The sequence below is a fragment of the Antrostomus carolinensis genome, unplaced genomic scaffold, assembly GCF_000700745.2.
Source record: "Antrostomus carolinensis isolate BGI_N321 unplaced genomic scaffold, ASM70074v2 scaffold4661, whole genome shotgun sequence".
Lineage (NCBI taxonomy): Eukaryota > Metazoa > Chordata > Aves > Caprimulgiformes > Caprimulgidae > Antrostomus > Antrostomus carolinensis.
In genome coordinates this window covers 15,262-36,197 of record NW_010296162.1, presented here as the reverse complement: position 1 = coordinate 36,197, position 20,936 = coordinate 15,262, and the positions used below count along the sequence as shown (strand labels likewise).

Sequence of the window (20,936 nt, the reverse complement as noted above, 5' to 3'; positions counted from 1 at the left end):
AACATTATTCAGATCATAGGTTCCAATTTAGAAATAACATCAGAACATATGAGATCTACAGATATTTTTCAGCCATGTTGGTAGTAGAAGTAGTATTTTTTTAAGTATTTTACTCTGCTTGATTTTTAGCAGATCAGTAGTTTTAACAGAGTTAGTGACTGTCCAGTTTCATTTGGAACTCCTATTTTTCTTTGTCTAACATTCATACCCTGTAAAGGAATGAAGAATAATATTTATTGTCTCTACATAAATTAACTTCAACTTTTATTTGTTAGTCAAGGATCCAACCTCTTCTTGTAGTGGCTACCAGATTAATTTTGCAGAGATACTGCCACAGGTTCAGGCACTTGAACCTTATTGTAATTTTTAGATGGTTTAGTATTGTTAATGCATATTCTTCAATTTTGTTCATATTTGCATTTATTTAGACAAGAGTATTAATAATAAGGTTACTACCTTCCCAATACTTCAAGCTGAGTAAGAATTATTAGCATGTTAATACTCTGAAATGAATTAAACTATTGTATTGGAAAGTAAGATAGTAGGTTACTTCCTCTTTCAAAGGGATGTAGGTTTTCTGGATATCAGAAAATCTAATTCAGTTTTTCTGCATGGCAAAAAAAAGAAAAAAAAATAAAAGGCAAAGCATTAGACCTCAGTGACATGTGAATTTTGGGTTTTTCTCCTTTATTTTAATAAGATGATGTGCGGGTATCCAGTTGACTCTAGTGATATTTTCAGGACTTTTCTCCCCCCCCCCTTTTTTTTTTTGTTTGTTTTGTTTTGTTTAATGCCAAATAGTCAAAACAGATAAGATAATTTGACAGATTTCTTCACCAAGTGAAGAAATTGTGGTACACAATATCAAGGTGAATTCAGAAGTCTAAAAACTCAATACCATTTTAGAACTTCATGAATTTAAACTCTAAAAATCCAAGTTTGTGTTGAGGAACTTAAGAATAATCTTCTAGCTGTGCTTTTCAGCTATTTTATTTCCAGGTAACAGATGCACAAGTGCACAATAAGAACATCTTATTTTCTCTTCTGCAGCCATAAATCAAGAGTTAAAGGCCACCTTAGATTAAAAATGACTTACTTACCTAAAAGCAATGGGTCTGAAGAAGAAACCACAGAACAGGCTGAAGAACTGGAGGTGGGAAAAGATGTATTTATTGATGAAAAACCTAGCAAATGTCTTCAGCTGTTAAGGGTAGTTACAGTAAAAATGAATATTAGGAATCACTAAGCTATAAATAGTGTTTTAGAAACTAGTTACAAACATTTGCTTGTATCTTACATAAAAGTTGTAAGTCTGCATAAAAATTTTTCTAACAGTTTTTCTAACTAAAGAAGTGGCTTTGTCAGTATATCTAAGAAAGAAAACATCTATTAGGCTTTTAGTTTTGTTCTGGTACTGACTTGCCACGTGTCTACATAACTTTTCTTATTTTAGAATTAATGGAAGTATCATTGCCCAGTATTTTTACTGCCGTTTAATGTCGTTTGACCCCAGCCAGACACAAACGTCTTGCTGGAACTGTACAATTTATAGATATATTTTGATCTTAACTACTTCACATTTGTAATCTTTTGTAAGCACATCCAATTTAGATCAATGTATTTCTTTTCAAGACTTAACTCTAACGAGGATTACCACCTTTGCTGTAATTAAATTTTCTGTTACGAAATGGTACGCTCATCTGACTAGTACATTTCCAGCATATGCCTGAAATAAAATTAATTTACTTTTTTTTCAAATCTATTCTATAAATGCTGTTTATTTTCCTGGAATAAACAGCTTCTGGTGCTAATATGTTTAAGGAACTTGAGTTAAAAATAAGATTTCTGCATGCATAATTTGTCCTATAATTTCTTGAGAAATGTACCCAATAAAACTGAGAGCCAGTCTTACTTGCTTAAGATGTACTGGAACACCCTTAAAAGGGGAGTGGTTTAATATTACCAAAGCTGAAAAAGTATCTCAGTTTATTAAAGGTGGTTAATGTTATATCTCTTAGCCTGGGTGGATTATATTGGACCAACCAGAAGCTGCTAGCCAGCCACAACAGCAGCAGCAGGAGTCTCCTCCACTGCCTTCAGGCTGGGAAGAAAGGCAAGACATCCTCGGCAGGACCTACTACGTCAATCATGAATTCAGAAGAACACAGTGGAAAAGACCGACTGCTCAGTATGTCTTTTGGCCCGAAAATTCAAGTCTTGTATTAACTAGTTCGCTCTAGTCATTTTAGAAGCAAAGAGAACTAGAAAAGAAACAGCTTGAGAATTAGTAGGGTGCTTTCCACAGCTTAACCTTCAAGACCAGGTCACTGACTAGTGCTTGTTTTAACTGCACAGTACTCTTCCTGTTCTCTGGAAGTGTGCATTCAAATAGACACTGGTTGCAGTTGTAAGAGATAATAACTGTAGTAATGGAAAGGAAATTATTTTCCAGCTCTAAGCCTAGTTCCTTTTTCCCATCAGTGACTGCATTAAATTATTTACCTTGGGTTTTTTCAAATTATTATTTTTTTGCCCTTAGCATGTGAATTACAAAAATAATACCTGGAATGCTATCTGATTTTTTAAGTTTAACTTACACTTCATGTTGACGTGAATGCTTATTCTTTTTAGACAGTTTACATTATTTTTTGTAGCTCGTGACTGTTTCTTTTTCTTCTGCCAAAATGACTGTAATGTATGTTTTTGCTGTTAGCCTAGCTTACTGTTGAAAGATAAATACGGCTTCTGTATGCTGTCTTCCCCTCACACCTATAGGGACAGTGTAGCTGTTGCAGATACTGGTAGTGTGCAGCTGGAGGCCCAGCATGTGTTCACTCATCGGCGACAGATATCAGAAGATGTGGAAAATCTAGACAACAGAGATTCCCCCGAGGTAAAAACAATCTCTAAATGTTTATGAAATACAGTTAATTTTTTAATCTAGTCAAAAACTTGTCTTAACTCTTTGTAACTTGGAACTACGTTTTAAAAATGTTTTTTCTTTGTTTTCTTTTTAAAGAGCTGGGAAATTATAACTGAAGATGAGGCAACAATGTATAGCAATCAGAACCTTCAAATACCTCTCTCACAGAGTAATTGTGATGTACAGACTCATCTTGCAGAAGAATTGAATACCAGACTTACTACCTCTGGAAGTTCAGCTACTGGCCAGTCAGCAGCCTACACTGTAAATTAATTTTCTTGTTGTCCTACTGTACAGAAATATCTATAATATTTTGCACAAAATTTTACTACTGGTAGAATTAGATCAATAAATTTTTCATATTAACAATTATATTTCTAATTTAATCTTAGATGCAGAGAATTTACTCTTTTTACTATAGAACCCCATCTAGGCAAACATTTCCTTCTTCCCCATTTGCTTGTATGAATTTCTGCCTGAGATTAAAAAAGACTTGCATGAACTGTTTTTCAGTCTGTAAATCTACCTCTTATTCTGTGTCATACTGAGTGCTGCTAAAAACTACAGATGAAGGAAGCTGTCTATATCCTGAAAGCTTATTTCTAAGGGAGTTGTGCTATGCAGGTTACTCTTTTCACTGGGACAAGTTTTAAGATAACTAATTTTGCATTGTGAATATTGGGATAAGGTTTTATGATTGGGCTGAGTAAACCTGGTGACTCCATAACAGTCTCATACAGTTCAACAGCCCTTGAGCCACTTATGAAACTTGTCTGGCCTCTCAGTGACTCTGTTCAGCTTGCTAACTCAGCAGAAAACTGTTCTCTTTTTCCCCCCAACTCTGTTTTTTTTGTGGGTTTAGCAAGCTGAAACAGCATGCTAGGTTTTCTGACAAATACTGTAGTGGCAAAGGGGAAGCAGCAGGAGTACGTAGCCAGGACTGAAACTTGTCTTTTTGGTGGTAGCAAGCAATTAAATAAGCTCAGCTGTCTTGTGAAACTCAAGCTCCACAGACAGCCTTATAACCTGATATGTGACTTGAGAAATCCACTGTCCATTGAGGAAAGCCTGTAGAGGTGACCCAGACCATCTAGGCTTTAAGATTTTGGTATTTAAATAAAATCATTAGGTTTTGTGATACTGAGAATGCTATTCCGAATGTAAATTTGGAATTGACTTAGGTTTTTCTAAGTTGGTTCAAGGGCATCACTAGTGTTGCTGGAAACAGCACAGTGAGAGTACAAGACTTTACTTGATTTCTGCTATTCAGAATCCTATGGATAGCATGAAAACTGTTATTTCAGCTTGCTTGGGTGGCCTAAGCAAAGGAAGAGGCAGATGTTCAAATTACTTGCAAGAGCAAGCTAGAATGACAGTCTTGCCTTCCTTTACCTCCATCACCCTGCAAAAAAAAAAAATAATTAAAAACTTAATTATGCTTTTTCTTTTGAAGTATTCTAGGAGAGTATGTAGATAGAGAAAAATCCTTCAAATAACCAGCAAAATTCTGGAGCAAGGTGAAATACTGTTGCTTAATTGTAGCAGATGAGATCTAAATATGAGTCTAGACAGAAAGGTGGGTGCTTATGCAACATCCGGAGATTGAATTACTCTTCTCAAACTGGATGTATCAGACTCTTATATCTTGTCATTATTAACTTAATCTACTCTCTGAAAAGTTGTGTTAGCTCTGATATATCACGGGCTTTAATCTACTGACAAGATAAGACAATAAGTTATATAAAAGTTATACAGTAAGTAAATGAAATTGTAACATAACTGGTTGCAATTAATTCTAATGTTTTACCTGCCAAAACATCTGTTGTTAGGATTTTCAGAACTTTCACAAGCCTCTGTATTATTCTATTTTAAGGTTATAATAGACACTGTGAACTTAATGTTTCTCAGTGCTAAAACAGGAGTTTCAAAAATATATTAAATCAGCATTTCAAAACAAATGACACTTTATTAAAGGTGAAAACTAAAGTGTGGTAACTGTTGCTGACTGTTTGCTGTCATCCTTAAAGCTGCAATAATAGCTAATATGTCATTCTTCTTCACTGCTTCAAGAACCATTCCAGCAGAAGAGGTAGTCTGCAGACGTACAGAGTTGAAGAGCAGCCTGCACATCCTGTGGTACGTCATTTTCCAAAAAACACAGGCTTGTGTAGCAGAGAAGCGGAAGGATTTTCTTAATTTAAAACTGTTTTTAAAATACTTATTATGTGCTGACATTTTAGATGAGATTTGGCCTTCTGCTTCTGGCAGCTCTCCTGACAAAATTGCAGTTATGAGTCTAGCAGGATTGGAGTTCAGTTGTAAGGCTTTCATGTTTCAACTTTGTGATTTTGGTTTAACATTAGCTTAATGCATGGATAGAGCTTGCAGAAGGAGGTAATCTTCCAAGAAAGATACAAGTTTTGTTTTTCAAGTAGTTTGCTTTAAAACTAAAAGCTGTACCACTCTCCTTACATTATGTTGTCATGGTGACACTGCAAATTATAAGCTTATAGCCAGAAGTAGTAGACTGGATCAGCCATACCTAAACCAGGTATAGAAATGAATCCTTTTAGATGAGGAGCTTGAATTAAAAATAAAATAAATAAAAAATTCTGTCACTTCATACTATTCAGTAAGGACTTAAATATTGCTTTTCTATTTTATCCAGTTTGTGAAAATCATGAACCTCTGGATTATAGTTTTCTTTTGTTTTAATTTGACAGAAGAAAGCCTTTTCACAGTCAGTTTCCTAGTTTTCTTAACTCTTTTTCTATTATCACTAATATTTAGTTACTGCCTACTTCATCTGGGTTACCCCCAGGCTGGGAAGAACGACAAGATGAAAAAGGGAGATCATATTATATAGATCACAATTCTAGAACCACTACTTGGATAAAGCCAGTTGTGCAGGTACTATCTGTCTTCTAATTATTAATGTTTTTATTCATTTAATCTTTTAAACATATCGCATAATAGAAGTAAAGTTTAGAAATAGAACATGCGAAAGGCATAAACATGCGAGAGGCACTACACAAAATATCTGAGAGAATGTAACGAGAGTTAGGAACAGTAATATTTGTGGGAAGTCACTCTACTATTAATGTACCAAGCAAGCTGCCTGGAGAGTGATAGCTGATTGAGAAGCCTCAGAGACTTCTTTTAACCTTGCTTGCATAATCAGTGATTGTTAGTCGATGTTTTTGATATTAGACTAAACAAATCTATGTACTGTCTGGCACTTGCTTTATGAAACTACTTTAATGAGTGAAAAATATAGATTAATAGAAAAAATACATTGCTCTACAGGGCTTTGATTTGATTTTTTTCGTTCACCACAGATGGCTATGGAAACAGGTCAATCATCAGCTGCACAAAGTGTTTCTATAGGAAGACAACTACAAGCAACATCAAGTGATTCATCACAACAGTCTTCTCATCAGCAGCCTGAAATGGAGCAAGGATTTCTCCCTAAAGGCTGGGAAGTGCGACATGCACCCAATGGGAGACCATTCTTTATTGACCACAATACCAAAACTACAACATGGGTAATGGAAAACTGTTCTCATAGACTGAAATTTTAGTTCCTCTCTTGTTAAAGCTTTGCTGCTTTCAGCAAGTTTCTAGAGATTTCTTAAGTGCCAAGATAGCTGTTATATGTCTGTTAAGGAACATGCTTGATAAAAATGCCAAGTAATTTAAAACACCTGTCATAAGTAGAACACTATGAATTTTACAAACTGTATTGGTACTTGAAAGTTTTATCTTGGAAGGAGGAAAATACTAATGTATATGGGAATCTGTTTTGCAGATTTAAAGCAACTCCTAAATTACATTTCTGTAATAACTGTAAAGCTGTGATAGCTTACATGTGCTGTTAAAAGAAATCAGTTTTGGAAACTGACCTTCAACAGGAAATCCATTACCTTTAATTTGTCCCATGGTACAGTGCAAAATGCGAATTTCTGTGACATCTTAATAAAGCAGGCCAAGTGCAGCTACAATATAGATGAGAGAGTTGTACAGCTACTGCTCCACAGAGTGGCAGTGCGCACCACTAAGCAGTGCTAATAGAGAGACTTGAGCATTTAAAGAGTAGGTCAGTATTACTGTTAGGTTAAAGAGAAGCAGAGAAATGCATTAAATTGATTCAAGATGATTATTAATTTCTTTTGGATTATGGAAAGACCTCATTTAACACAAACACCTCTACCCTACCACCCCAAAAAACCCAACTCAACCAACCAACAACAACAAAAAAATCCACTACCAAACCCAAAAAGCACAGGCTGTGCCAGAAACAATGTGGAAAGGTTAATTTGACTCAATTACACTAAAACTGAGTTGAATGCAGGATATTTTTAAATATATATATAAAATAAAGTGAGAGTTCATTAGAAGATGACTGTAAACTACTGGAGGACTACCTGGCTGCAGAATGTGCAACAATTATTGAGTTGGTACTAGGTACTATTATTTACACAATCATTAATAAAGAGGAAAAAATCAAAAGCAAAACAAAACAACAAAAGGATTTTAACATGCTGCTTATTTTGTTTTCAAAGGAAGATCCGAGACTGAAAATTTCTGCTCACCCAAGGAGAAAGACTTCCCTAGATCCAGTAGACCTGGGCCCATTACCAGTAAGTAAGCTGTTTTATGCTTGTTTCTCAGCTACAGTGATTTAAATACTTATATTAGCACTATCAAAACTTGCACATGAGAAAATGGAAGCCTGCCTTTTTCATACAAAAAATATTCTATTTTGAATTCCAGTGCCCCAAACTGCAGATCATGTTGCATTCTATGCAAAATGTGCAGTCAGAAATTTATAATAAAAATGTCTCTTTCTTACAGCCAGGGTGGGAAGAGAGAACTCACACAGATGGAAGAATATTCTTCATAAACCACAGTATGTACAATATAGTATTCTCCCCCCACTCATTATTTTATTTATAACATTATCAAATTAATGGAACTAATTAAGAAATGCCTTGCAGATACGAAGAAAACACAATGGGAGGATCCTCGACTGCAGAATGTGGCAATAACTGGACCGGTAAGCTTTCTTTTCTTTACATATTTTTCAAGAATATTGCTAATAGAATCCAAACAAACTCTTGTCATTTATCAGGTACTCAGTCTAGAGTGTGAAACTTCCAGGGTATTTGAACAAATCATTTTTATGTCTTTTTAAAGATTGTTTAGAAAGCTTTCTGTGAAAATGGTTTTTAAAAGCCAGAAAGAAAAATCAGTTCTGATAGTAGTAAGAAAGTTTCCTTATAGACTAGAGGGGGATTTGAAGTGGGTAAGAAACTTTATTTTTTTTTATCCACAGTGTCACAAATAAAACTAGTTCAATTTGTAAAGTAAACTTGAGAAAAAAAAAAAAAAAGAAAAGAAAAATAATTGTCTTTAAAAGGAAAGAAATTAATTTCCAACTGAAAAATAATTATTTAGCCTTGATACTTAATCTGAAGTGCAAAATTACCAGCACTAATTGCAAAGACGGTACACATTATAATTATAGATGGGTTTTGCTGTTCAGCTGATATCTGTGTTTATTAATAGCCCACGTATGTAAACAACCTCCTCTGGCCATGGAAAATAGAGGTGTTCGTAGCCAGGTCTCTCATGATACAGCAAGGAAAGACTATGTGTTACTTATGTCATCAAAGGCATTTTGGTCACTCTGACCTGGGCCAGTCGGTGATCTTGATCAGTCACATCAGCTAATAGTAAAGTACAGGATGAATTCTGTGGAACTGATCAGAACAAATGATCTGAACAAAGAAGTACTTTTCATTCCAGATGTTTTGAACTGTCCATATATTTATAAATTGAAGGTCTCCCCTGATACTTAATAAAATATGCATTCCTCTTTTCTCAGAACTTAAATGTGTTGTCAGTGTTTCACAAATATAGGCTAGTTTATGACATTAATTGTTAGAGTATCTCAAGCATTCTTTAATATTTTTTTTCTTTCTCCTTCCCCCAAAGGCTGTGCCTTACTCTAGGGACTATAAGCGGAAATATGAGTTCTTCAGGAAGAAATTGAAGAAACAGGTTAGTAATCTGTAGGAATCCAGTAGAAAGTTAAAAAACTTATGCTCCTAAAGGAAAGCTAGATTACAGTGAAAGGAATTTGAACTTTGTAACCAGCTTAGGGAAGCAGCAAGTTGGTAACAATTAGCATTTAGTCTAACAGTAGCGTTTGTGACTTAATGCAGTGATGAGACTGCAAGCAATCTAACTGGAAAAAGTAGAAATTCTGAGAGGTTAAAGAAGTTGTGAACCTGGAAGTAGGCTGGCAACAGGTGATTTGCCAGCCTGTAGATCACTAATCTAGCATATAGTAGTTTTTGGAACTCAGAATATGGAAATAGAAGTTCTCTGACCAGAATTTAGACTGTTCAGACAGAAATCTATACCTGTCATCTTGATCAGGCTGGATGACTGTAATAAATTCTTATAGCCTTAAAATCTTAAGTTATAAATCTCATTTGCTTCTAGTTTGAAGTGGCAGTGACAGATACAACACATAGCATAAAAGACTGTAAATAGCATCTAGATATCCAGATAACGAGTCTTTGCACAACAGCAATCAAATCTTATATTCTTGAGAGATATTTCATAGATATAACAACAACCTTTGAGTTTAGACCCATATTTTACCTTTTACTTACCAAGTCTGTCTCAAGCCTTTCTGAAACCTGTGCATTTTGAGCTGGCATGTAAATTGCACACAATTATACATGCACCTGATTTTTTGTGTTCCTAGTCAAACAAGCTTGGCATTCATTCAAATGTCGTTATCCTAATCTGAGAAGTGATAGACAGCTCAACCACATAATAAAATCATAGTAATTTAAGAATTAAATATGTGTGTAGATTTTAAAGCATACATTACTATTGTCTTTTAAGCATTCACAAATACATAAATGACAGTTAAGGTAATATATTGATTTATATTGAGATTTAATTATTGAATACTATTTTTAATCAGCTAAATTTGGGTTTGGTAATATATTTTATTATGACTTGAACTTTTTTTTTTCTGAAAAGTTGATTTGCAACTCAAACCAGGAATATATATATATATATTATTATTATTTTAATTTAGGGATATTTACTGCCTTCTGAAATGATGAAAAAGACCTATATATTTCAGCCACCATATAAATTAGAGATATAGTATTGTACAATGTTTTGCAACTTGGAAAATGACAAATAATATGCTTTGCCACCCTGCATAATTATTTTTTGTTTGTAGTTGTCAGGTTGTCCTTAGATATAAATAAGCTTTACATTTAAATGCAGCATTCTTCCCCCACCCCCCCTGGACATTTAGGGTAGATTATTTAAGAAGTGTAAGAAAATAGAAAGGAAGCATATCTGAACATGTGCTCTTTGGATTTCTTAAATATTTCTGCATTCAAAAATTCATTATTTCTATGCAGTGTGTGCCTAGTTCTTTAAAATCTGAAATATATTAAGTTTAATTGCATCATCCTAATCTAGTTGTAGAGCAATGTGAGTTGAAATTTCCTGTTCCCGCTTTCACTTAATTTCTCAATTTTGCTTGAAGTAATTGTTGAAATAAACTGGCTGAAAACAAGTGAAATCAAGAAAATACTCTATTCTCATATAGGAGTTTAATGATTCAGCAAAGTTTTATTCCTGGTTTATTAGGGGCTTACTCTGAAAGCTCAGCAGCAAATATGAGCTCCTTGAATATGTTTTTTTAAAAATACTTTCCCATATGATAGTAAATATAAACTTTGTGATTTGTTCCTGTGACTTCAAATCTTAAGTGGACTGACTTTTATTTTAATATTGTAGGAATATTTGTTTGTCGTGTATGTCTTAAGTAAGAGAACAAGACGCCTAGCTTTGTAGTTAGTATATTGATCTAGAAGGTGAAATAACTCAAGTAAAACTGTTCCAAAATAATTTTATTTATAAACTTTGAGTGTTTAAAAAAAGATTCCATTCCTTTCTACATGGACTACAACTGAGCATATGGTGTTACTACTAGTAAGAACTTGTTTTAACCCTATTTTCGTGATATGAAATAGAACTTAGTATCATGCTAGTTGACTTGTATGTAGAGGCTCTTGTTGAGCATAGTGTTACATTTCTAAATTATTTAAGAAAAGGATTTGTGTGCCATTCTTTGTCTGTTTACCGAATTTGCATACTCTGCAAGACTAAAAGTTGGTTTTTGTTCTATTATTCTATGGTTTGTTTTTTTGTTGGGTTTTTTTTTTTTTAGAGTGATATTCCAAATAGATTTGAAATGAAAATTCATCGCACAACAATCCTTGAAGATTCTTATAGAAGAATTATAGCTGTAAAGAGAGCAGACTTCCTTAAAGCAAGACTTTGGATTGAATTTGACGGTGAAAAAGGTTTAGACTATGGAGGAGTGGCCAGGGAATGGTTCTTCCTTCTCTCTAAAGAAATGTTTAATCCTTATTATGGATTGTTCGAATATTCAGCTACGTAAGTAATACTGGCCTGGAAGACATGAAGACTAGTTCGGGAAAGCAGATCAATTATAATTCTTGTAACCACTTTAAAAATGGAATTACTTTCTTTTTTTTTTTTCTCTCTCCTAAACTGTATAGGGGGGTTTAGTCGTTAGTAACTGCAATATTCTGCACCTAGTTCTTTGACAGAAAAATAATGTGGAAACAGTACCTGTATTTTTTTTCAGCAGTCTAACTTAAGTCATCTTTGCATAGACAAGCATATGCTTAAAACCATCTTCTAGTAACAGAAGAGGCAGCATTTAACAAATAATGTGGAGAATGTTATTCTGACTACTTAAAAATTAGTAGGAGCTAAGTCTTTCTCTTTGGTGTATCTCTAATTTACAAAGTTCATGATGATTCAAAACTGTTATTTCTGCCTGCTATATTAATTGAATTTTCTGTTGAGTATTGTTTAATATTAGATTACTGATTTATTAATCCAAATATGATTATTTTTTCAACTTCATGAAAAGTAATACCCGATTTAACCAGTGATGTCTTTCAGATCTTGAAATGTGGGACTGTTCCAATAGTACAACGTTTTGTTTTTCTTTCTCTTCCCTGCTCCCTCCCTCAACTTCAGAGATAACTATACTCTGCAGATCAATCCAAACTCTGGACTTTGCAATGAAGATCATCTCTCTTATTTCAAGTTTATAGGTCGTGTAGCTGGAATGGCTGTTTACCATGGCAAACTTTTGGATGGTTAGTATTTATTTAATGTAATATGATATTTAGATTAATATTGTGCATGTTTGGGATTTTAAGTTACATACTGTTCAATTTATTTGTTCTTTTTTTAAAGCCTTTTTTATTCGTCCATTTTACAAGATGATGCTCCAAAAACCAATAACACTTCATGATATGGAGTCTGTGGTATGTAATTTACCTATTATGTATATTATGATTTCATGTTCCTAGTAATATTTTTTTTTTTTACATATCTTTAATGACATTGTAAAGGTTGAAAGTGCATGATTCAAAGAATTCAAAGGCTACATCTTTTGTAAGTCTGTAAGTTGTATAGGAATTAAAACTTCCAATGAAAATCAGAGAGACCTAGACTCTGGTTTGCATCAGTTAAGCTGTATTGAGAACTTGACTCTAAACTTTCTATTATTTTAAAAAATATTTTTAGATATTGAGGTTGTTAAAATTAAATATTAATATATTTGGGATCTTTGTCTCAACCTGTCTTTTAAATTAGTTTGTGTGGTTTGATTTTTAAAAAAGAAATGTATTCTTATACTTTCAGAGACTGAATCTTTAATCTATTGCTGGTTTTGCTGTCCTGTAAGAATACAAAATACAGTTCTTGTCTGTTTGAGTAATAGATTATTAGATGTGTGCTGTTTGGGGGGTTTTGGGATTTTGTTGGGTTTTTGTTGGGGTTTTTTTGGGGGTGGGTTTTGTTGGGGTTTTTTTTGGTACTATAGAATCATAGAATGGTTGGAATTGGAAGGGACTTGAAAGATCATCTAGTCCCAGGGAGGAGACATACACAACTTCTCTGGGCAACCTGTTGCAGTGTCTGACCACCCTCACAGTAAAGAATTTCTTCCTGATATCTAGTCTAAATCTACCTTTTTCCAGTTTGAAGCCATTCTTCAACCCCTTGTCTTATCACTACCTGCCCTTGTAAAAAGTCCCTCTCCAGCTTTCTTGTAGGCCCCTTCAGTACTGGAAGGCTGCTGTAAGGCTTCCCCAGAGTCTTTCCTTCTCCAGGCTGAACAGTCCCAGCTCCCTCAGCCTGTCCTCATAGGAGAGGTGCTGCAGCCCCTTGATCATCTTCATGGCCCTCCTCTGGACCTGCTCAAGTAGATCTGTGTCTGTCTTATACTGGGGACCTCAGAGCTGAACACAGTACTCCAGGCTGGGTCTCACGAGAGCAGAGTAGAGGGGGAGAATTGCCTCTGTCAACCTGCTGGCCACACTTCTCTTGATGCAGCCCAGAATGCAATTTGCTTTATCTTAATTTTCATTTCCTAAGGCTCTTTTGTAGTAATACCTAACAATAAAGGGAAGATAAATACAGGATGAGAGACAGTCCAAAATACATTACCTCAGATAGTGTTGTGAGATCTTATCGCCATTTTGCTCTGCGAGAGATTTTTAGTCCTGAAATTGCTGAGTCTTCAGGTTTCAAATGTCTTTAAAGGTCTTGGTAGCTCTGTACAATTGCAGAGTCTCTGTATCCAATACAGGTTTATCCTAGGTAGCAGTGTTCACTGGGCTGTAATGGAGCCTCTTGCAGCTTAAAAGGTGGCTACTCTATTTTGTATTTACTATTTTGTAATTCTCTTTCTTAGGATAGTGAATATTACAATTCTCTGAGATGGATTCTTGAAAATGATCCAACAGAACTGGACCTCAGATTTATAGTTGATGAAGAACTTTTTGGTCAGGTTAGTATGTTTTATGTGTGTTATGCTCATGCAGTGCTCTCTTAGCTTGGCTCTGATGTGATAAAGGACTTGTAAATAAGCAGAGCTTTAAAAAAATAGCTCTTGCTTTTTTTTCTTAAATAATACTTGTATTGAAATGTAGCTGTTGCTGTGAATGCAACTGAGACTAAGATATCTGTAGTCCCATTACTCAGTCTGGAGTAGAGGCTGGCTTTATGTGATTGGCTGGAAAGGATGAGCTCTTTTGAAAATGGTTGTAATCATGTATTTCACATGAAATTATAGATAATAGAGATAATAATAGAGTTTCTTCTCTTAAGATATACTGGAAAACTGAAATAAAAAAGTTTGTTGTATAGAAAGCTATCCAGGATGTCATGTAGAAATATCACAGGTCTTTAATAAAACTTCCAAAATTACAGGTGCCAGCTAGATCCAAGTAGGATAATAGCCTTTGTAGTCTTGTGTAACTAAAGTGATCCTAAATAGGAGTGTGAAATTGTACATCTGTAATGAACTGATAATCAGACATTTGTCTGTGGAGGTTCTAGTAGTATAAATCATTATGTAACAGATACACATATGGATTCACTTCTTTACTGGAACCATTGCTGAAATTGTTCTGTAATTGTTCTCCAAATTGAGATTTGGAAGTCATTGAATATGCAGTTAGTGAAGTCCACATTACTGAGAACTTGTGTGCAAACTTAGGTCACTTATTGAAGCAGGTCAGGAAAAAAAATAGAGGTTGCCCCATTGCAGTCTGGCATCTCTGAATAATATATTTTTTTAAAACAACCAACCAAATTATATTTATTCAAGTGACCCGTGAAACTGGTTCTATTTCTCATAGTTTTGAAATTCTGTAGTCTTCAAGAGTTAACTAAATTGCCTAATATTAACATATGAATTCTGTTATATACATACCTCATTTAAGACCTATTCTATGTGTTGCATTTAGACTCACCAACATGAACTGAAAAATGGTGGATCAGAAATAGTTGTCACCAACAAAAACAAGAGGGACTACATTCAGTAAGTAGTGGTCACTATGTGCAATGTATCTCACTGGATTGTCCCTCTAGTCACAGGGACTAAGCTGTGTGTTAGTTGTATTAACAAAATGAAGTTGTTGCTTTGTATATAAAATGCTTTTATTTAAAATGTTTTTGGTTTTTTTACAGTCTTGTAATTCAGTGGAGATTTGTAAGCAGAGTACAGAAACAAATGGCAGCCTTTAAAGAGGTATAGTTTTAATTACAAAATAAATTCTTCTAAAAACTTGTTGCATCTGATCTTAAGCTTTTTTGGACATCCTGAAGACCCATAGATAATGTTGTTACAGGTATAAAAAAGGCAGTGATACTGTTTGTAGTGTCAACTTTGAATTATTTCAGACTTTAAAATCTTTTGGGTTTTTGTTTTTGTTTTTGTTTTTTTTTCCTGAGGTGTTTAATTCATACTGAAAAAATGACGTATTTCTCGATCCTGGCTGACAGCTTCAGCTGTAGTGGAAACTATTTAATGAACTCTGCAAAAATGAAAATTTAATCAAACTAATAGATATAAATTAAACTAGCTGGTTTAGCCTTATTTGTATAGATGATACTGCATATATGATATTCAGACTTATGTATTCACTATTCAGTGTCACACAATAAAGATGAGAGGTGAGTCAGAATTAAAAGTACCGTAACCAAACTGGGGACTGCTAGTGTCCAAACATCTGTATTTTATGTATTTCTTTGGCTCTGTTTACTAAAGCGTCTAAATACTGTCGGTTCTCAGTGAACAAAAATGCTTAAATAATGTTGACTTGATTTTTAAAATCTTCCCTCATCTTTTTAGGGCTTTTTTGAACTAGTACCACAGGATCTGATTAAAATTTTTGATGAAAATGAACTAGAGGTAAGTGTATCACAGAAAAGAAAACACATTATTTTGAAACTGAATGTTACTGCCATAAACTTTGATTTTTTTATTTTTTTTTTATTTTTTTTTTAATCTGTGTAGTTATTAATGTGTGGACTGGGAGATGTGGATGTGGCTGACTGGAAACTACATACAAAATACAAAAATGGCTATAACATAAACCATCAAGTAATACAGTGGTTTTGGAAGGTATTGTGAAGTTCTACTATTTTTTTACTTAAAACCTGTTCAAAAGCTGCTGCCTTTCAGTTATGCTAGTTTATCACATGATTCATCAATAGGTAGGTAAATATTTGACCATTAAAACTCCTGAGAAAGATAGTAAGGAACCTAAAGATGAGATGCTTGCTAAGAATGTAAGTACACTATTTGCTCTTACAAAAAAAATCCATCTCTGACTGGGGTTAAAAATATTTCTCTGTAGGTTTTTCCGGCATGGTTACACTAAAGAGGTGTTAAACTCTTCCGTTTAATAAATTACAGAAATTTGGCTGCTCGTTCATAATGTCAGGAAATTTCAAAGAAAGTAGGGGCCAAATCTTCAAGGGAACTATTTTAACAGTCTGCTAAGCCAGTAACTGTACTCTTGTTGCAGTGCCATTAAAATATTGTTGGCTTCATAGCTTTTACCAATAGGTGGAGAAATAGACTATGTATGTCACTAAAAGAAATGTGCATATATATTTATAAAAAAAGATAATGATTTAGAGATAGAAACGATGTTGCATAAATCTGCTAGCTTTATTTTTATTCAAAATAACTCTTTAATTGTAATCATTATCATACATAGGCAGTCTTAATGATGGACTCTGAAAAGAGAATACGATTACTTCAATTTGTTACTGGCACATCACGTGTACCTATGAATGGGTTTGCTGAGCTATATGGTGAGTACTTATGATTATGCTCACAATTAAGTAACAGAACATGATATTGATATTGTGATGATATTTTACTTCAAACATAAACACATTATTTTTCAAATTATACTTTAAAAATGCATATATACTGGCAGTTATAAGAAGCAAAGCTAGAGAAGATCACACGTTTCCCATGTTCTATAAATACTTAATTTGTAATTCTGTTTTTGGAAGTTTTTAAATCTGTAGGACTTCTCGAATGTATGTGGATTTTAAAGTTCTAAAGAGCTGCAAAAATCTGTTTAACATGTGATTGAGCTTGAAGAAAATTCTCAGTTACCTAAGACCTGATTACAAGGACATGCTGGCATCAGCAGTTAACTTTGATTCTTTTAAGTTCCCCAACTGCTTTTATCTGCTTACAAGCCACAGCTGTACTGATAGAATTGTTTGTAAGGATTTACTCTAGAGGACCACTGAAATGACACGAGTTAAACATAATGCCAAAGGAAAAGTAGTGAACCTACAATGCAGAGACTGAAGCAAGTAGATGGCAGTGGAGTGCAGACTTCAATGCCAAAACCAGAAAACCCACTATGGAAAGACCATGGGCAAGTGGATAGAACAGCCCGCAAAGGATGGAGGTGTTTTGCTAATGGGAATTGTGTCTTCAGCTGCCATCAGCTATAAGGTTTTTGGCCAGATTACTTTATTAAGGCTAGAGGTGCCTGAGATCCTATGCAAATAACTCAGTAGCCTAACATGTATTGAAATAAACATTTCCTTCTTTGTAAACAAGACAGAAATTTGTTTATAAAACACTAGAATTGTGAACAAATACACCACATGTCCCCATTTCTCCTACTCTTCATCATAAATACTCGGTTTATTCTTTCTGTTCCATCAGTGAATCAGTTGTGAGTTCCTGTGAAAAGGACAGTGGCCTCAGTGAACTTGAGCCGTGTGTCTGCTGTTGCACCTGAACCTTGGGACTGTTAAGAGTTACAGCACATGCTCATTATAGTGGAACCCAACCAGAATTCTTCTGCCTCCAGATTTTTGTTTATTTGTCTAAAAACACTACCAGAGCTAGAACAAAGGATTGATAGAGGGAAAGAAGCTATTAAAGCCCTTAGCTCCCTTCTGCCCAGGGATTTAGGATATACTTGGGCAGTCTTCTGGCCAAGTCACAGTTTCTGTAGTTCTATTCACCCAGTAATAAAAAATTCAATTGGCTTGCACAGTGCTTTGTTTCTTTCTGTTACAGTTCTTTCTGCTTTACTGGGGCCAGTGTGCCATCCTCACTAAACCCCAGTAATGATCGCAGTCACATTTCGAGTACCTGCTTGTATCTGAAGTACTGTAGGTGGTTCTTGAGTGCTTCGTGTTGGTACGAGGCTTTCTGCGGCTGCCGGGCTGCCGCCGTGGTTGTTGCCTTCCCACCTTCGGGCTGCAGTCCCAGAGCTGCCTTTCTAGCGGGAGATCTCCCTCTTGTGGCCCACAGAGGCATTTCTGCTCAGAAAAAAAGGAGTGCTTGGTGTCTGGCAGCAAATCCACCCAAGTTTGAGAACTAGGACACTGAACAGACATGGCTTTCTTATATTTCTTGTCTTCCCATCACCCTGCTTTGTCAGCCTCTAGTTAATTAGTTGGATAGCTGCAATGCAGACTTAGTCTTACTCAGCTATTAAAAGAGAGTTTTATCTTCTTGTCATACAGTAGAATACACTGTCAGTCATAGAGCTACTTCTCTGCTTCATCATTATTCCAGATGTTCTTACTAGTTACCTTTTCTAACCAGCCTTCTGCAATGAAGAAACATGTAACCCGAAGAAGTAAAGAAGAGGAACTAGAAGTGTTCCCACAACTCCTGACGTGTCTGTCTCACTGATAATACTTTAGGATGAAGTGCTCAGTGTTTGCTCTCATCTGTCTAGTTCATTCACTAGCCTTGTACAAAGTATAGTTTCTGTGCATTGATTGGTATTTCCTATCTTTTTGTGTTTTTAGTAGTTGTGAAAAAGGGTATTTTCTTCCTTTTGTTTTATTTTTGTGTTTGAGATGAGTTGTCTTGGTTTTTTTGTTGTTTTGTTTTTTTCTTTTCTGTATATAAGTTGGATATTCCATATCCACTTCTACAATGTGCATTACTACGTGTTATAATTTCATTTTTATGGGGTTTTTCATGTCTCCATAAAACCACAAATGAAATCTTTTTGAATTGACAGTTAACTTCTGTAGTAAAAAAAAAAAAAAAAAAAAAATTTGGAGGAATCATGAAAACAAGGGAAGGTGTCTGCCTGCATTATAAAGCCAAATTAATTTCATAGGTCTAAAGGTAGTCTACACAGCATTTATACCTCAGGTGTATTCATAGATCAACCTGTTCTCATTACTGCTGCTCATCTTTAATCTGAAACATGTTTCACATCTTCAGAAGGCGACACATACTTGAATAGCCATCTGCCTTGGAATATGATTCTCTAGCTGTATTGATGGTCTCCTTATAGAATAGTCAGAGGACACCCAGTGTCCTGTTCTCTGATGTGATTTTTTGTGATTCAGTGATCTATTTTTTTTTTTCATTAAACTAAACAGTCTTTTCCAGACATACACAAATGCTTTCAACAGCTTAAGGAAATGGTTACAAAATACCTTTTGCATCCACTTGGCAAGAGTTGAGAGATGCAAGAAACTTTCAGGCAGTTGCTGAAGGCACAGGCATACCTGGAGCTTGCTAGGCAAAAAAGTTCTTTTGGGTGCATAGGTACATCCCTGGAGTACACGCATGGTCACTGTTTTGAAAAGTTCTAAGTTACTCCGCTCTGTTGTCGCGTAGGTAAAGGTGGACATTGAATACCTTCTGCCAGGTTGTATAACTTGGCACATTGTGATAAACCTGTCAAATTTTTACATAGAAAATTTATGCTGTATAAAAATGTCTTCTGCATAACACTTCCAGTGCCAACTAGTTAGCATTAGGCTTCTGACCTTAAGCTGTAAAAGTGTCTTGAAATTAAGGTATAGCAAGAAATAATTAAAAACACAAGTGAATTTGGATTGTTAACCATTACTGAGTATAGACTATATTTGATTCATATAGATAGCTCCTACTGATGGCAGAATTGGAACCAAAATTTTTCTTAATTTGAATTTTTAATTATAAAAGAATTTCATAATGTGGTGAAAATGGATGTACTCTTTTCTGCAGGTTCAAATGGACCACAGTTGTTTACAGTTGAACAGTGGGGCACCCCTGAAAAACTGCCGAGAGCCCATACCTGGTGAGTATTTAATTTAGGTTAATTATGACCTGTAGTAAGAGTGATAAAATACTTACGAGTTTTCTTCTGTTTTTCAGCTTTAATCGCTTGGATTTGCCTCCATATGATTCGTTTGAAGATTTATGGGATAAACTTCTTCTAGCGATTGAAAATACTCAGGGTTTTGATGGGGTTGATTAAGACACAGACTTAAATTATATTGGTCCAGTGCTGCAATTTCATTTTAAGGGTTTACAAACAAATTTGAATTTTCCAGGGACTAGTATTGTATTTAATGACATGGCTATTGAATCTTCATAGTATCACTTGTAAAATAAGTAAGTATTAAAAATTCACTTTTTGAAAATGTATTTTGCCATTTCTACAGTTTTATGTACTTTGCTAATAACTACAGTATACACATTGAATGGGCCAGTGCCAAGTAAGTCAAAAACTAAAATGTTTTTAAGCAGTTGCCTCTTCTACAGTATTTGACAGACAGTCCTGCAGTAAACTACTGAAGTAAAACTGTGAAGAAGTCTTTGCAGAGGGTGTAAATTTGAATTGCTGCTTTAAGAGGAACAACTGAAATTGTTAAACTGTTTCTTAAAAAGAAAAAACCAACCTGAAAAAACCCCCAAATCCAAATAAACAAAAAAAACCCCAACAAACTTCATGTAATGCAGTATCATAATCTATGCTGCATCAGACTGTTTGCTACAGATCTGCCCAAAGCACCTTATAATTCAGCATATTAGGTAAAACATTGGAAAGCATTTGTTTGCATTATCAGCCGTCAGTTTGCAGAACGCTGACTTGTTAACGCATTTTATTTGTTAGATTTCTGTTTCTAACTTGCTTTTGTGAAAACTGTAACAAACCCGGGATTTTTATATGAAACAGACAGGCAGCATAATTCTGAATTGTAATGAGAAATTACAACAATTTTTGTCTGAATTTGTATACTGTCACTGGTTTATTGAGTGTTCATCACCTTTTTGATAAATTTGTAGTTCAAT

General features: G+C 34.7%; 1 protein-coding gene across 6 annotated transcripts in view; it reads left to right on the top strand.

Moving 5' to 3' along the window:
• NEDD4 (NEDD4 E3 ubiquitin protein ligase) overlaps positions 1-20,486 on the top strand; it is a 46,357-nt gene extending 25,871 nt beyond the window's left edge. For 4 of the 6 annotated variants that reach the window (XM_010178184.2, XM_010178181.2, XM_010178180.2 and 1 more), the window contains 22 exons: positions 1,051-1,153; positions 2,019-2,188; positions 2,776-2,893; positions 3,020-3,187; positions 4,994-5,059; positions 5,714-5,833; positions 6,262-6,468; positions 7,486-7,563; positions 7,778-7,832; positions 7,921-7,979; positions 8,921-8,986; positions 11,196-11,425; positions 12,041-12,162; positions 12,263-12,333; positions 13,767-13,862; positions 14,824-14,897; positions 15,047-15,107; positions 15,711-15,770; positions 15,876-15,983; positions 16,585-16,681; positions 19,866-19,938; positions 20,016-20,486. In XM_010178184.2, coding sequence (XP_010176486.1) covers positions 1,051-1,153; positions 2,019-2,188; positions 2,776-2,893; positions 3,020-3,187; positions 4,994-5,059; positions 5,714-5,833; positions 6,262-6,468; positions 7,486-7,563; positions 7,778-7,832; positions 7,921-7,979; positions 8,921-8,986; positions 11,196-11,425; positions 12,041-12,162; positions 12,263-12,333; positions 13,767-13,862; positions 14,824-14,897; positions 15,047-15,107; positions 15,711-15,770; positions 15,876-15,983; positions 16,585-16,681; positions 19,866-19,938; positions 20,016-20,118 — 2,305 coding nt within the window. In that variant the 3' untranslated portion in view covers positions 20,119-20,486. The remainder of the gene's footprint in view (positions 1-1,050; positions 1,154-2,018; positions 2,189-2,775; positions 2,894-3,019; positions 3,188-4,993; positions 5,060-5,713; positions 5,834-6,261; positions 6,469-7,485; positions 7,564-7,777; positions 7,833-7,920; positions 7,980-8,920; positions 8,987-11,195; positions 11,426-12,040; positions 12,163-12,262; positions 12,334-13,766; positions 13,863-14,823; positions 14,898-15,046; positions 15,108-15,710; positions 15,771-15,875; positions 15,984-16,584; positions 16,682-19,865; positions 19,939-20,015) is intronic. The other 2 variants (XM_010178182.2, XM_010178183.2) reach the window with 2 other exon arrangements.
• The last annotated feature ends 450 nt before the right edge of the window (positions 20,487-20,936 follow it).